We start from the raw sequence: 14,034 nt of genomic DNA on the forward strand, positions 1-14,034 counted from the left end.
AAAACAGGTGCAAGATAATGTACCAGTGCTTCTATGTCTTTGTACAGAGTGCACCATTTTGTCTGTGAAAAAGAATGGGAAAGAATGGGGCGAGAAATACTTGTTCCCCCCGCCTCCCCCCCCCCAACTCTGTTCCCAGGCAGGAGGTCTCCAGGCACTGGGGACACCCATGCCCAGGAGTCACCAGCCAGCCCAGGCATCTGCCCTCCCTTGGGCTTGTCCCCTGCCATTGAGAATTATTAAGGGGTTGGAATGGACGCTAAAGATCATCTAGTCCCAATCCCCACACGATGGGCAGGGACATCTCCCACTAGACCAGACTGCTCAAGGCTTTATCCAACCTGGTCTTGAACAGCACTAGGGTTGGGGCATCCACAACTTCCCTGGGCAACCTGTTCCAGTGTCTCACCACCCTCACAGTAAAGAGTTTCTTCCTAACATCTAACCTAAATTTCCCATCTTTCAGTGTGTACCCATAAAGAAGATGGTGTCACAACCAAAGCTGCCACAAAATGTTTCTCTCACAAACGTGTGCCTGAGGAAAAGCGGCGACTGTGCCCAAAACACGTGAACGGCTCCTCCCAGGGGCTCAGGGTATCAGGTCTGCTCTCCCTCCGTGCCAGCAGCCCTTGTCGCTCCTGCTTCTGCCCAGCCCTCTCTCCATGTCTCCCAGTCCCTGTCCCCGTCCCCTTCCCCGTTCGCCCCTCCCACCGCCTCTTTCCGGCCTCGCCTTCGCGTTTCCTGCCGGGGCGGAGGAGGTTTGTCCCTGCGGCGCCGCCGTCTCTCAGCGGCTCTGCTCAGCGTCATGGCGCCGTCTCTCTCAATGTCATCGGCCCTGAGGCGCCTCCTCGCCTGGAGCGGTGCGGCCGCGGCCCGCCCGCCGCCGCCCAGGTAACGGCAACGCGGCCGCCCCGCCGCCCACATGGCAGGCACTGCGGCGCCCCAGTATCCGTGGGGGCCGGAGGAGCCCGTCCCCGGCCTGGGGCTGCGCCGCAGCCGTGCCGGGCCGGGGGGGCTGCGCAGGGCCGGGCCGCGGGCGGGGGGCGGCCGGGCGGGCGAGGGGCAGAGTCTTCCTACGTGTCTGTCCGTGTCTGGCTTTGCTTGTCTGGGTCTGGCCGTGAGTGTCCTTGCCGCCTGGGTAGCAGTGACTGCCCGCCCAGTGTCCTTGCGGCGGCCGGAGGTCGAGAGCTGGTGACAGGGCCTCATTGCCGAGGAGCCTCCCCTCGACAGCAGCCCTTCTCCGAGATTTGCACCTCACTGTCCTGTTCTCTACCCTGTAGCCTTTCCTCTTTACCCCCTCCTCCAAATACGTTACCTCTTTATGGGGGTGCATAGCTGTTTCTTCACTGATCTCCTAAAAGTAATGCTGGAAATAGCTGTATAGTTTTTGGTGGCTCATTGTTGTTTGTTTCTTTAATGCAGAGGTGTGTGTTAAAAGGCCAGTACGTGACCTATCGTGCAGTCGAAGATGCATGCATATGTTTCCTGCTGTGCATCTCACAGGACTTAGACTTCTGTAAGACTCCCTTCTGGCAGTGAGAAATAAAGTAGTTCAATGCCATTAACTGTGATTTGGAGGGTTTGCTTTTCAGTGCTACTTGGGTCTCTACATATAAACACAAGTTAGTTTCAGTAATTTTATTTAAATCTGTGGGGGTCTTTATACATGTATGTATGTGTGTGTATATATAAACACAGAGAAAGCTATATATGTACACATAGAGAAAAAAGAAGTATAACCATATTATTTTTTGACGTTTTTGTGCTCTCATTGTCCCATTAATTCCTTCTAGCTTTTCCTTTTTAAAATGGCACCTGTTTTATGGCATTGATGGTTAGGTCTCAGTCTCCTAAATATGCTCTCGAATCTGTGAGTATGAATTTTGTAATTCCTCTATGCTAATGCAGATACTTGCTGTTCGTGTTCGACTGCTTGTTTCTGCCCATCTCTGTGGTTTTGACAGAACTGCTACCTGTGTCATGTGGTAAATTGGGTCAGTCAAGTGATTTAGGTTAAAAATAATTCTGTTTGTTTGTTTTAAAGTTTTACCACTCTGTGTTGAAGTAGTTATTTCAGAAAAGATAGTAGGGTGTAGCAGGGGTGGCTATGAACAGCATGGAAATGTGAGGTAGGAACTCCGAAGTAGGGATTTCTTTTTTGAAACAGTGCCTTAGGTTCCTTCCCTGCCACAGAGAGAGTAGAAGAATTAGAGTCCCTTAGTGCTTTTAGGAAGAGGGATGTTGAAAATACTCCAGGCCTGAAAGGGACTGGAACTTATGCTTCACATTCCATAGGAGAGTGGCCTTATCATGAATCAGGGGGTTTCTTGGAGAAGCGGGAGAGAAGAACATTATGAGTTTGTCTTACTTCAAGTTTGACACAGCTTTGCAGTCATTGCTTATTGGAAGAGGGAGAATAAAGTTTTTTGTGTATTGAGGAAAAACTATTTCAAAGTTTTGGCACTATGAAGGAATGGTGGCGGCTGTCAGTCATTGCATAATTTTTGTAAAGTAATTATTTTCTTGATTAAGTAGGCGTGAAACTTAACATCTTTCCTCTTGTCCATTACTGTTTTGTATGAAAAGAATTCTCAACCAGCCTCTGTAGTCTCCCTCCTTGGGAGTGAGAATCAGCGTACATAATTACAGAAAAGGATTTAGTGCTCTACATTATAAATTCAAGATGTCTTCCTTTACTCACAGTGAGGTAATAAAATTAGATGGAAGTGCATGGGAGAAAGCGCATATCTTGCTTTTGTGCTTTGTCTTACTTCTTGTAAGCCAACGTTGGGTTTGTTTTCCTTTGTTAGATACCATAACCTTTCTTAGGGAGCATGTAATCGCTTGTATTTTACCAGAAATCTAGATAAATTTCAGTGTACAAGTAGATGCCTCAAAGTTTGGCAGTTTATAAGTCCCATTTACAGCTTTAGTGTCTCACATCTCCCAACCTCACACAGTTGAATCTTACTCTACAAACTACTTATTTTCCAGTTATAATGATCAACAAGTGTCCAAAAGCTAGTGGTTTGCAGCATATCTTGCAATTGGATATATGGATCCTGAAATACTGGTTTCCTTTCAGAAAAGTATTTTGACAGATACACTTTGGTACAAGTAGCTTCTTTGTTTCAGAATATATTCAAAGTATTTGTCTGTCTAATTTATTATTGGAGTAATCTATGTATTTGTCAAACTGTAGAAAGAATGTACTATACCAGTATGCTAGATGTAGGTCTTAAAGAAAATAAAGTAAATGAAGGCATTAGAATTACTAACAATAAAAATGGTTGCTGTTCTTAGGACATGACTGAAGAAGATGCTGGAATTGTCAACTGTGAGGGCATTTGAATGATTCTTACATCGCTTTAACAGTTTGCTTTTGTTTACTTAGATTCAGAGTAAGGTTTGGTTGGTAAAACTTTTTTAAGTTACAGTTGCATGTTATTTGCCTAAATTAGGTTATGAGGGGAATATAGCTTATTGTTTGAACATTGTAGGATTAAATTTTAAACCTTCAAGATATAGTTTTATTTGCAGTGGGTTTTTTTTTTCTATTTTTGCATGTGAAACTTCTCATACTTCTCCAGTTTTCAGAACTTCAATTAAATAATAATATATCGTCCCTCTGATTTTGAAAAGAATTCCCAAGATCACTTTTCAAGAGTTACAAGAGAAATTCCGTTCTGATTTTCATGAGCAATATTTGGTTCTTAGAAATTTTATGACATCTTCTAATACTGATTTTTCAGTATGTGTTTAAGCACTTTAACATATGCATGCCCAAGCTGCCTGCTGATTATAAACTGGTGACTGGTAACACAACGTGGGAATAAGTGTTCAGTCCAAAGTTAAGAGAACGTGCAGCAACATTCCTTGTATTTTTATGAAGTTCTGAGTGCCTGTTTTAAATCAGTTGTGCAGTGGTTACTGAGGCCCTCATTTTATCTGGTGGTTAGCCAAGTAGACATCAGCACCTGGCTTGAGCTCATTCAGAAAGCAGAAGTGCATCCTTAGCTTAAGTCACATTTTTAAACTTTCATGTTCTAAGATCTGTCAAGGTTTCAGGAGCTTGCAATTATGTTGAACACGCTCTCTGGAGTTTGACCTAAAAACTGCAGTGTTTTCTTGTATTAGAAAATACAGTCAGGTGAAGCTGGGAAAAGAAACTTCAAACAAATTTCTGCTGTCCTGGGAATCAGATGTTTCTTTCAAAACCACCAGTATGTCAGAGAAGCCCTTTATATCACAATATAGAGCCCTTTATATTTGCAGTCAGAATATGAAGATATTAATTTCTGTTCCAGAAGCAGAATATTTTGTGTGTGCAGGTGTAATACCTGACAACGTGCTCTCTACGTTTCATGATAATGGATTTTTCATGTCATTTTTCAGATGGTTCTCTAAAATGTGTTACCTTCCTCTTGTAATTCTGTTTAAAGATTCTGAGTATAATAGCAAATGTTTTGCTTGTTTATCATAAATAGATACCTGAGGTTATGAAAGCAAGTAATTATGGACACTTATGTAGTACAAAGCCTGTTATTCAATTCATACTCAAGAAACTGAGGAAACCTGGAATGCCATATAAGTCTCAGTTTTCAGTTAATGTCTATTTAAGTAAGCTACCCCTGCAGTAAAAAAAGAGGAAGACATTTCTGTGGCAAAATAAAGGACTTATAAAACATAGCAAAAAAAAATGTAATTTTTTATCTTGTCTTTTCCTGAAAAGTAGAGACAATGTTTATTAACATTTAAAAAAAAATTACTTCAAGATAATTAGCTTACTCTTTCGTGTTATTGTTTGGTTTGTTTTTTTTTTTCCTTTCCTCAAATAATGTTGAGATTTTTGTTGCATATCCTTACCAAGTCATGCATTAAAACAGAGCTTAGTAGACTTCCCAGAGCTAGATCTGCGTAGTACAGAGAGCTGTATGAAGATGAACAAACCTCTCACTGAACCTGGTTAATAGAAGCACAATTTGGCCAGTGTTAGTGCTAGCCAGTGTGAGATGTTTGTCAAGTTTGGAATAAGTAGCATGTTGCAGCAGTTGTATTACTTATTGCTTCATCCACCTTTAATGCGTGTCTCTTACTTACATTATTCCACACAGTATATGAGAGTGTGTGTGGTGATGTTAGGTTCAGAAGTTTCACATCAGAAGTTTCAGTTTTCATTAATAAAAACCATAGTTCTGTAGAATTGAATGTTGTTAAAATTATTTCCAGTGAGACGTATCATCTGCATAGAGTGCTTGGAATAAAATTTGAAGATAACACCAGGTGAAGAAGTTTTTTGCAGTCTTGCTTTTGCTGTGTAAGTGGTGTTTATAGTTAGTTTCATTTTGGTTATTCACAGAGGAAAAAGACCTTTTAAAATACATATTTGGCTGGAATTTTACCATTTTATCTTGAATATCTGTTTTGTTTTTAATATATATCAGAGAAGCTACAGTGAATCACACTAGCTTACAACACAATAGCACAACTGAAATCTGGAATGAAATCCCAGGGTGTTTTTGGACATGAAATTGTGGTGAAATGGAGAGTTGGAGCAGGCTCAAGATGAAAGATGTGGAGAGACAAATGGACATAGACAAGCGGAGAAAAAGATGAAATCCACTGCAGTTTGTACACTTAACAGGCATCAGTTTAAAAAACAAGACTCCAGGCAGCACTGAGTGTTTGTCTGATCTTATAGACACCCTCAAGCAGTGGTTTGGGAGTAGGTGTTTCGTTATGTCTAAGTGTTTAATTCATTTAAAATCCATTCTCTTTGACTCTGTCCACATGGTTCAAATAGTTATTTTGTGGTAAAGAGAGAGTCTAGAAGCCAAATCTTGCATGTTCACCGTGGCTGAAAGCAGCGTCATTGGTTATGTATTGCAGTCACAGGTCCTTTGATGACAACCTGGTGTCTGGCTATTGTGAAGAAATGCCCTCTTTCCCTATCAATTTTGCATACTTTGAGGGAGAGAAGAGGATATTTCTGACGAGTAGGATGATTTGAGCCCTCTTGCAGTCCTTTATGTAGGATCTCAAAGTTGCTAATCTACCATGACTTGAATAGTTGCAACAGGACAACATACTGTCTTATTCTGGGCTTTTGTGTTGTTCATGGATATTCACTGTTATTAGGACGTCAGAGTGACTCTGGTGAACTGGAATGGTGTTTTAGGTATCTTAGATTTCCTGCTTTTACCTTCTCTGTTTGGCATTATAGGAAGCGGGGTGTAGGAGTGCTCCTTTGAAATAGAAAAAACAAGCTTTGGAAGGCCCCCATGAAGTCACAAGAATGTTGGATGTAATGGAATGTGGGAGCAATAGGATGTTGCTGTCAATGTGAATTCTGTCACAATGAAAAAGTGAAATACTATGTATCGTAGTTTAGTAGTGAGCTCAGATCAAGATCATTCTAGTTCTTAAAGCTGTGTGGGATTCCTGTAGTGTTTGTAGAAAGTTGAAGTACTTTCAGTATTGGTCTCTGTGTTGAAGAGGACAGGTAGAAAGCTGTGCAAGTAAGAGGGGCAGAAAGGGAAAAGGATGGGACAGCCGAAGATTGAGAATGGGGGCAAGGAAGAGGTGCATTGTTCTGGAGATTGCCATTTTTAATGTAATTATAGAGAAGTAAGTGGAGCAGGCATCATGACAGCAAGATGTTCCTGATAAAGCTTCCTAAATTGCTGTTAGTTACTGGGCGTATAACTTTGAGTGCCTTATTTTAATTACATTCAGTTCCTTTACTTTTGGGATTAGAAACCCGAAGAGGGAGGAGTTACGGTCTTCAGCAAGTGAAGGTTTAACAGAGACAAACAGACAGATATTTAAGGTATATTTGTGTTGAAAGATAACAAGCGATGGGCTTGCTTCTCCACTAAAACAGCTGTAAGTTCTTCTAAGCATCTCTGCGGCAACTAGTCATTGTGGGCTCAGAACTGTAGGTTGCTTACCTAAAGTTTGGCATACCTTTAAAAAGGCATTATTACATGCGATAACAATTTTTTTCAAAAATATACTGATTTGAGAACCTAATAATCTTCGTTCTCCTTTGAAGATTTGAAGGGGAGTGGAGATACAAATAAAACCCCAAAACTGCACCAAAACAAAAAACAAACAAAACCCCCAAAAAGCTATGGAGGGTAGTGGTGAAGTTTGTTGCCAATAGTATCCTAAAACAGAAGGACATAATACTTTCCTTCAGGGACTAAACTGTTTAAAATAGATTCTGATACTGCGTTTGAAAGTGACACTTTGTTTTCAAGACAATCCACCAAACATTCTTTATGGAAAAGGCTTTCATGTTGGTATTTCCTAATGCCAAATATTCGATATCTTGAAGTTTGAGAAATATACTTGTAGAACTTGTTGCAGTGAGTTGAAGCACATTTTTTGTCGAATAAATAATTTAATAGTAAGATTGTGAAATGTCACGTGAATACATGGGGAAGGGGAATTCAAATACCAGCTGTCAATAGATAGAATTTCAAATCTATGTTAGCAAAATAATAAAATTTGCTTTAGTGATGGAGGTTTAATATATACTGTTCAGCGGGTTTAACTCATCTGTATTTGACAAAAATTGCTGTTTTAAGAGACTGAATTACTGAGAGGCTTATATAGTTAGCAGGGAAGCATGAACCTGCTCCCGAATAGTTTTTAAGAAAAAACAAGTTTAAAACAAAGTCTTCTTTTATACTAATAATTTCAGTAATTTGTATAATCCTTAAGAGCTTAACGTTTTATATGTTTTACCCATGTTTTTGTCCTCATGGCTTTTAAAATTATTTTGTAAGCATTTGATTATGAGCATGTTAAAAAGTATACCTCCAAACTGTCTTAAGATCACATCCTTTATTATTTGTCATAAAAGATACTGCTAAGCTAGCAAGAGGCAAGCTGAACAGTTAACATTGCCTTCTTTATAATGTGTATTTCCATATTTCCTAAGAAATGAATGGTGTTATTTCTGCCTGACTTACAAAGTATAGTTGTTCTCTCCTAGCAGTGTAACAGTGTATTTACGTACCATTTTGTCATTAGCCACTTCCTAACTGCAGTAGTTTCTGTGTGAATCTTCCCTTGACCCATGGATGATGTTGAGAAAGTAAATTAACTTTTGACTCAATAAGACAGACTGTAGGCAGCTCCAGAATGTGTGTGGGCAAACAATTCTTGCAGCTGCTTATTTTTGGAGTATTAATATGAAAGATTTCATAAACAGGTCCTATTCAGTTTTTTTTAACTCAGATTTCATGTATTTTTTATAAGATATTTGAAGACCTGTCTTTTATGAATTTATTCTATATGTGAATATTTCTGATAATGTCATTTGTAATAAGTCTATTGAAGCAGTCTTCTACTAAATGTTAGCAATGCTATTTGTCTTGAAGTCCAGACTAAAATTTTGCTGCAGAGGATGGCTGTTTAATTTTTCATCTTTTCTATATCTTTCAGTAGTTTCAAAGGAAAAAAGCAAGAAAGCTCTTCATGCAGTAGCTCTGATTGTTCTGTCACGCATTTGAAGAGTATTTATATGTGCTGTGTAAGTTATAGGAAGGAAAATTCTGCAGCAGTGATGTTTTGTCATATGTCAGTGTTTGTGCCTACCAGAGAGAGAGAGATATAATCTGAATGTTGTTGTCTGAACTGGAATTCAAGAATAACGTTTACATTTGAAACACCAGTGTTGCCTTAAGGGTTTACTCCACTTTAAAAAAGGGTGAGTAATACCAAGACTAGCAGTCTCCTTTCAGAGAGCTAACAGGTGCTTAGATAGTAAGAGTATTAAAAGAAAGAAAGAAAGAATAGTACTAGTGGAGGAGAGGATCAGTGTATAGGTAAGAATACAAGGGAACACACAAATAGGATAGCTAATGAGGTTATTTTAATTCTCAAAGGTGAGTTCTCAAAAATGCTTGTAAGATGTGTTTACATTAATAAATAATGGTAAATGGAAAGAAAAGTTATTATGAAAAACAGGGCACTCAAGTTTCTTTGAAAGTAGACTTAATTTATGTAACTTGGTAGTTTCATTATATTACTCTTGTAACACAAAATAATTTGTCCTTCAACAATTTAAAAAATTGTTGTCCTAAGATTGCAGATGCAGATACACTATGCAAAAGAAAGGACTTTTTTGTTTTTAGCTGGTGCCATGTAGTTGTTGCTTGCACTTGTATGTAGAGTAGAAGTTAAAGTTTTGGTGTGATAATTTTTTTTAAAACTTCTGTTGGAAACACTTACATGGGTTGCTTACATTTCTTACTAACTGTGTAGTTAGTATGTTTTTAAAGTAAGATTTAAAATTAGTCATTATAGAGAGACTACATAGAAATTAGGTCCTTTGCTTTGGTTGCAAAGTAATGAGGCTGAAAAACAAGTGCACCTTGCAATATTATAACACTGGGAAAAAAATCTGTATTTGATAGGAATTAATGTAGCAAAGTGTCAGGGAGCAGCAAGGGCTGTCTGCTCCTGCAGGTAAGGCAAGCTGGGAGCTGAAGGTGACCACAGCAGGGACAGTGCCCTTACTAATGAGGATAAGAGCCAGAGCCAGGCCTGCAGGTGGGTGCAGTAATGATGTCACTTAGGCAAGGGCTGAAGACCCAAGGTGAGCTTTTAAATGGAACTCCAGGGCCAAAGGCTGGGATCATGGAGGTCCGGTGTGAGGTCCTGTGTGAGGCCGGTCATGGCCATTAACACCTGTTAATGCCCTTAGGATCGTGATGCATGGTCTGACAGAGTGTGTCTTCAGGCTGCTAAAGTTACAGCACTTGAAAACTCAAATTATGTTCTTGCATCTAAGGTGGCATGTAACTCTGGAGTCAAAAATGTATTGAAATATCATGGGGGTTGTTTCCCTCAAGGGTATGTGAAAAGGAAGTTGGAAATATGTCAGCAAAAGAGCAATGTGAACAGACTGGTCAAGTGATGTGATTAAGGTGTGTGGCATAATGGAGAGTAGCTAAGGTATGTGATAACTGCGGAATGGCAACGGTTCAAAGGGGAATTGAGGACGAAAGCCTGATGTCAGAAAGGAAGTTGAAGAGTAAGGTGGCTGAGACAAGGCAAAGTTCACAAATCAAGTGTGAAATAAGATCATACACAATAATATTAGCTACACTGTCCCATCCTCATCCAGAACAACTGGAGAGAGCATACAGTTCTGAAAAGTGACCCTCTGTATGTCGCATTCCATTTGTGAACATTTGACTGTCTCTAAGTGGCTTGTACTACAAACATAATTTAATATATATCTCTTAAAACAGTTTGTCATAGCTGCCCAACAGCTGAGGCCTACTAGCCAAACAGCTTATTTGACTTTTGTGAACCATTATAAACAAAGATGTAGTTTTCCAGTAACACTTTAAATGATTCTTTTTTGTGCTGTAGTTTACAGCTCGAATGTTTGAAAGCATTAAATAAGAAAGAAGTTGCCTTTGTATATATGCCATATTTTACAGAATTTGTATTATTAGAATAAGAATTAATTAAGCTTGTAAGTGCAGTCAAATGGAAAGGCTAAATCAGTAGGAAAGGATAGGGAGGAAATACAGGAGGACCATGCTATGCCAGAAATCAGTTGGCAAACACAGAGGAATCTTTACTTTTTTTTTTTTGTTAATTTTACATGATTCAAAGGCTCCTTTTCAAAATGCACGAACTAAGACAGAGGTGGGTTGTGGAACATTAGTTTCATTCCTCACAGTTTTGAAATTAAACCCTTTGACTTCTGTTGTTCTTTTTTATAAAGAGCACATTTTTTAGTTTTGTCAAGTTATATGGATGCCTGAATGTGTATTTGTGGGGAGTTTGACATTTAGAAAGCACAAACAGAGCAAATGTGTCACCTGTGTATTTTATCTTTAATCCCTATATAACTTTTCTCTCTTCCTTTTAACTTTATTAGGCTTTCTAACTAGAGAATGTAAAATTCATTTGATAGTTGATATGGGCTGTGTAACATTTCTAGCATTATTTGTCTTCTGACTGACTTGCCTGTAAGAGGCTTCTGGTTCTTGGGGAGCCTGCTGCTCTCAGGTTGTGAACTGAGCTTAATTCCTAAGACTAGGTCTTCTGGTTTGGAGAGTAGCATGTAATGAAATGGTTTATCAGCAACTGTACAGATAGCAGTAGTTGAGAGCTCCTGTTACCTGAGAGCAGTTGGACAGCTTAGAAATTATGTATTCTATTGCTGTAAAAGTAGTACATCACATCTCCTTTCATAGTGAGTTTTATGATTTCTACAAAAAAACCCCACTTAAATTATTTTGGGTAATTTTATTCTTAACACTTTAAGGCCCTCTCTCAAAAGCATTTCTAGTCTGTTTGCTGTTATCTGTCAGAGGCCACTGGCATACTTGGAGTCAGGTGCATATGAGGGTCTAGGAGCATGACTTTTTCCAGATGTTTAGTTGTAAATAATGACTCAGTTTGTGTCCAAGCACATTGAGAAATGCTTTAATATCAGCCAGAGATTTGCAGAGAACTGTTTCAGGATGTGCAGCTGTCGCCACTGTGCTGACTTGAACCCAAGCTAGCTCTGTGAGTTTTTGCCTGAACCGTTCCCTTATACTCAAAGGCATGGTGGAGACACCTGTATAACTCTGCAGGAGTAGGTTGAGCCTGCCTTTGTGTACTGTCTGCCCGATGTGGAGCCTTCTGAAGGGCTGGTCTTTGTTGTGTGCTCAGTGGTGTCTGCTCAGTTAACTGGCTACTCAAATGGGCCCTGTCTGAGCTGGGGACAGTGCGGACTTGGTACTAAGCTAACCTTTCTTATTACTTCTTGACTGCAAGAAAGGTGGTTAAATGAGGAAAACTGATGGTGGGCAACTCAAGTCATGTCTTAACAAAGCTGACTTGTGTCCTGGGGGCTTAACTGGAGTTCAGAAGAGGCTACAGTGCTCTGGTCCTGCGGTAGTTCTGGAAGAACCATGTCTGTCTTTGCGTTGTAGCAGTGGGTCAGCTGATACCTTGTTTGAATATAGATAGGTCAGTAGCATTTTCCCAACTGTGGGATAATTGAAGTAGAATCTAAAATAACTAAAATTTGATTGTTTGCTACATAATGAAGGATTTACTAGTTGAAAATTTAACTAATTTCAAAGAACCATAGAATATCCTGAGTTGGAAGAGACCCACAAGGATCACTGAGTCCAGCTCCTGGCCCTGCACTGGACAACCCTAAGAATCCCACTGTGTGCCTGAGGGCATTGTCCAAACACTTTTTGAACTCTGTCAGGCTTAGTGCTGTGACCACTTCCCTGGGGAGCCTGTTCCAGTACTCAACCACCCTCTGGGTGGTCTGAACCTCCCCTGACAGCAGTGTCAGGCCATTCCCTCAGGTCCTATCACTGGTCACCATCTTCCCCTCACGAGGAAGTTGTAGACTGCAATGAGGTCTCCCCTCAGTCTTCTCCAAGTGGAACAGCTGCTCCACATACAGCTTCCCCTCCAGACCCTTCATCATCCTTGTTGCACTCCTTTGGACGCTCTCCAGTAGCTTAATGTTTTTTTTATATTGTGGTGCCCAAAACTGCACACAATATTCAAGGTGAGGCCATACCAGTGCAGAGCAGAGCAGGACAATCCCCTCCCTCAACCGGCTGGCGATGCTGTGCCTGATGCCCCCCAGGACACAGTTGGCCCTCGTGGCTGCCAGGGCACTGCTGACTTGTATTCAGCTTGCCATTGACCAGGATCCCCAGTTTCCTTTCTGCAGTGCTGCTCTTCAACCTCTTCTTCATCAGTCTGTTTGTACATCCAGCGTTGCCCCTTCTAGGTGCAGAATCCAGCACTTACCCTTGTTAAACTTCATTTGGTTGGTGATTGCCCATCTCTCTGTTTGTCAGGATCTCTTGGTGCAGCCTCTCTGTCTTTGAGGGAGTCAGCAGCTCCTCCCAGTTTAGTATCATTGTCAAACTTGCTTAGTATCCCTTCCAGTCCTGCATCCACGTCATTTATGAAGATGTTGAAGAGCACAGAGCCTAAGATGGAGCCCTGTGGAACCCCACTAGTGACAGGTAACCAGTCTGATGTCACTCCATTCACTATCACCCTCTGTGCCTGACCCATGAGCCAATTGCTCACCCACCACATGATGTGTTCATCCAGCTGTGCTGGACATTTTGTCCAGAAGGATCCTGTGAGAGACAGTATCAAAAGTTTTACTGAAATGCAAAAAGATTACATCAACTGGCTTCTCTTCATCAGCTGTTTAACTAGAGTTACCTCCCATAGAAGGAAATTGAGAAGCAGGACTGTTCCATTGTGAAGACGTGCTGGCTGTGACTGATGGCTGTGTTGTTGTTCAGATGTTTTTCAATAACTCTCAGAATAATCTTCTCTATAGTTTTACCAGGCACTAAAGTGAGACAGGCCTGTAGTTTAACGTTTATAAAGGCAGGTGAACTTAACAGTTAGCGTTGAAGATGCACACTGTAAGTTCCAAACCACAAGTCAAATGCTTATTTTCATACTTATTCAGTACATTTATATAACCATTGCTTCTTTTCAGAAGGCATGCCTAACAGAAAAGCGTAGTCAGTTGTTGCCCTGTTTTCCAAACACGCACCTGGGAAATAGGAAAAAAAAATATTTCATATGAACTTTTTAGCAAGTAGAAGCAGTATTTATATATTCGTATTTCTATTTTGGTCATTTTTACCACTTAAGACAGAAATGTCAGTAGTTTAGCTTAAATGGTATTGCTTTTATCCATTCAGAAACATAATTTACTGTGTTTATAATTTAACATTTTATAGGCAAAGGAAAAAGTATGATTAGCCAATATTGTCAGAGTATGAAAGTATTTATTAATGAGGAACTTACTTCTCCTCCAACCACAAAAGTTACTCATGCAGTTCCAACTACAATATAGAACTACATGGTCTCCACAGGCAGTGTTTGGCATTATATTCCATATTTTGCTTCTGTTGGGATGTAGTAAGACTAGTAAATGAATCTGGGTAAAAATAAAATACTGTGGATTCTTAAGTCATTATCACTTGAATTACAATAGTGAATTTAATACCA

General features: G+C 40.1%; 1 protein-coding gene across 1 annotated transcript in view; it reads left to right on the forward strand.

Annotated features, from left to right (window-relative positions):
* Window positions 1–735: 735 nt before the first annotated feature.
* Window positions 736–14,034, forward strand: part of NDUFS4 (NADH:ubiquinone oxidoreductase subunit S4) — a 47,197-nt gene continuing 33,898 nt past the window's right edge. The window contains exon 1 of the mRNA XM_017811135.1: window positions 736–891. Coding sequence (XP_017666624.1) covers window positions 806–891 — 86 coding nt within the window. The 5' untranslated portion in view covers window positions 736–805. The remainder of the gene's footprint in view (window positions 892–14,034) is intronic.

This window comes from Lepidothrix coronata, unplaced genomic scaffold, assembly GCF_001604755.1.
Source record: "Lepidothrix coronata isolate B3197 unplaced genomic scaffold, Lepidothrix_coronata-1.0 Scaffold31, whole genome shotgun sequence".
NCBI classification, from domain to species: domain Eukaryota; kingdom Metazoa; phylum Chordata; class Aves; order Passeriformes; family Pipridae; genus Lepidothrix; species Lepidothrix coronata.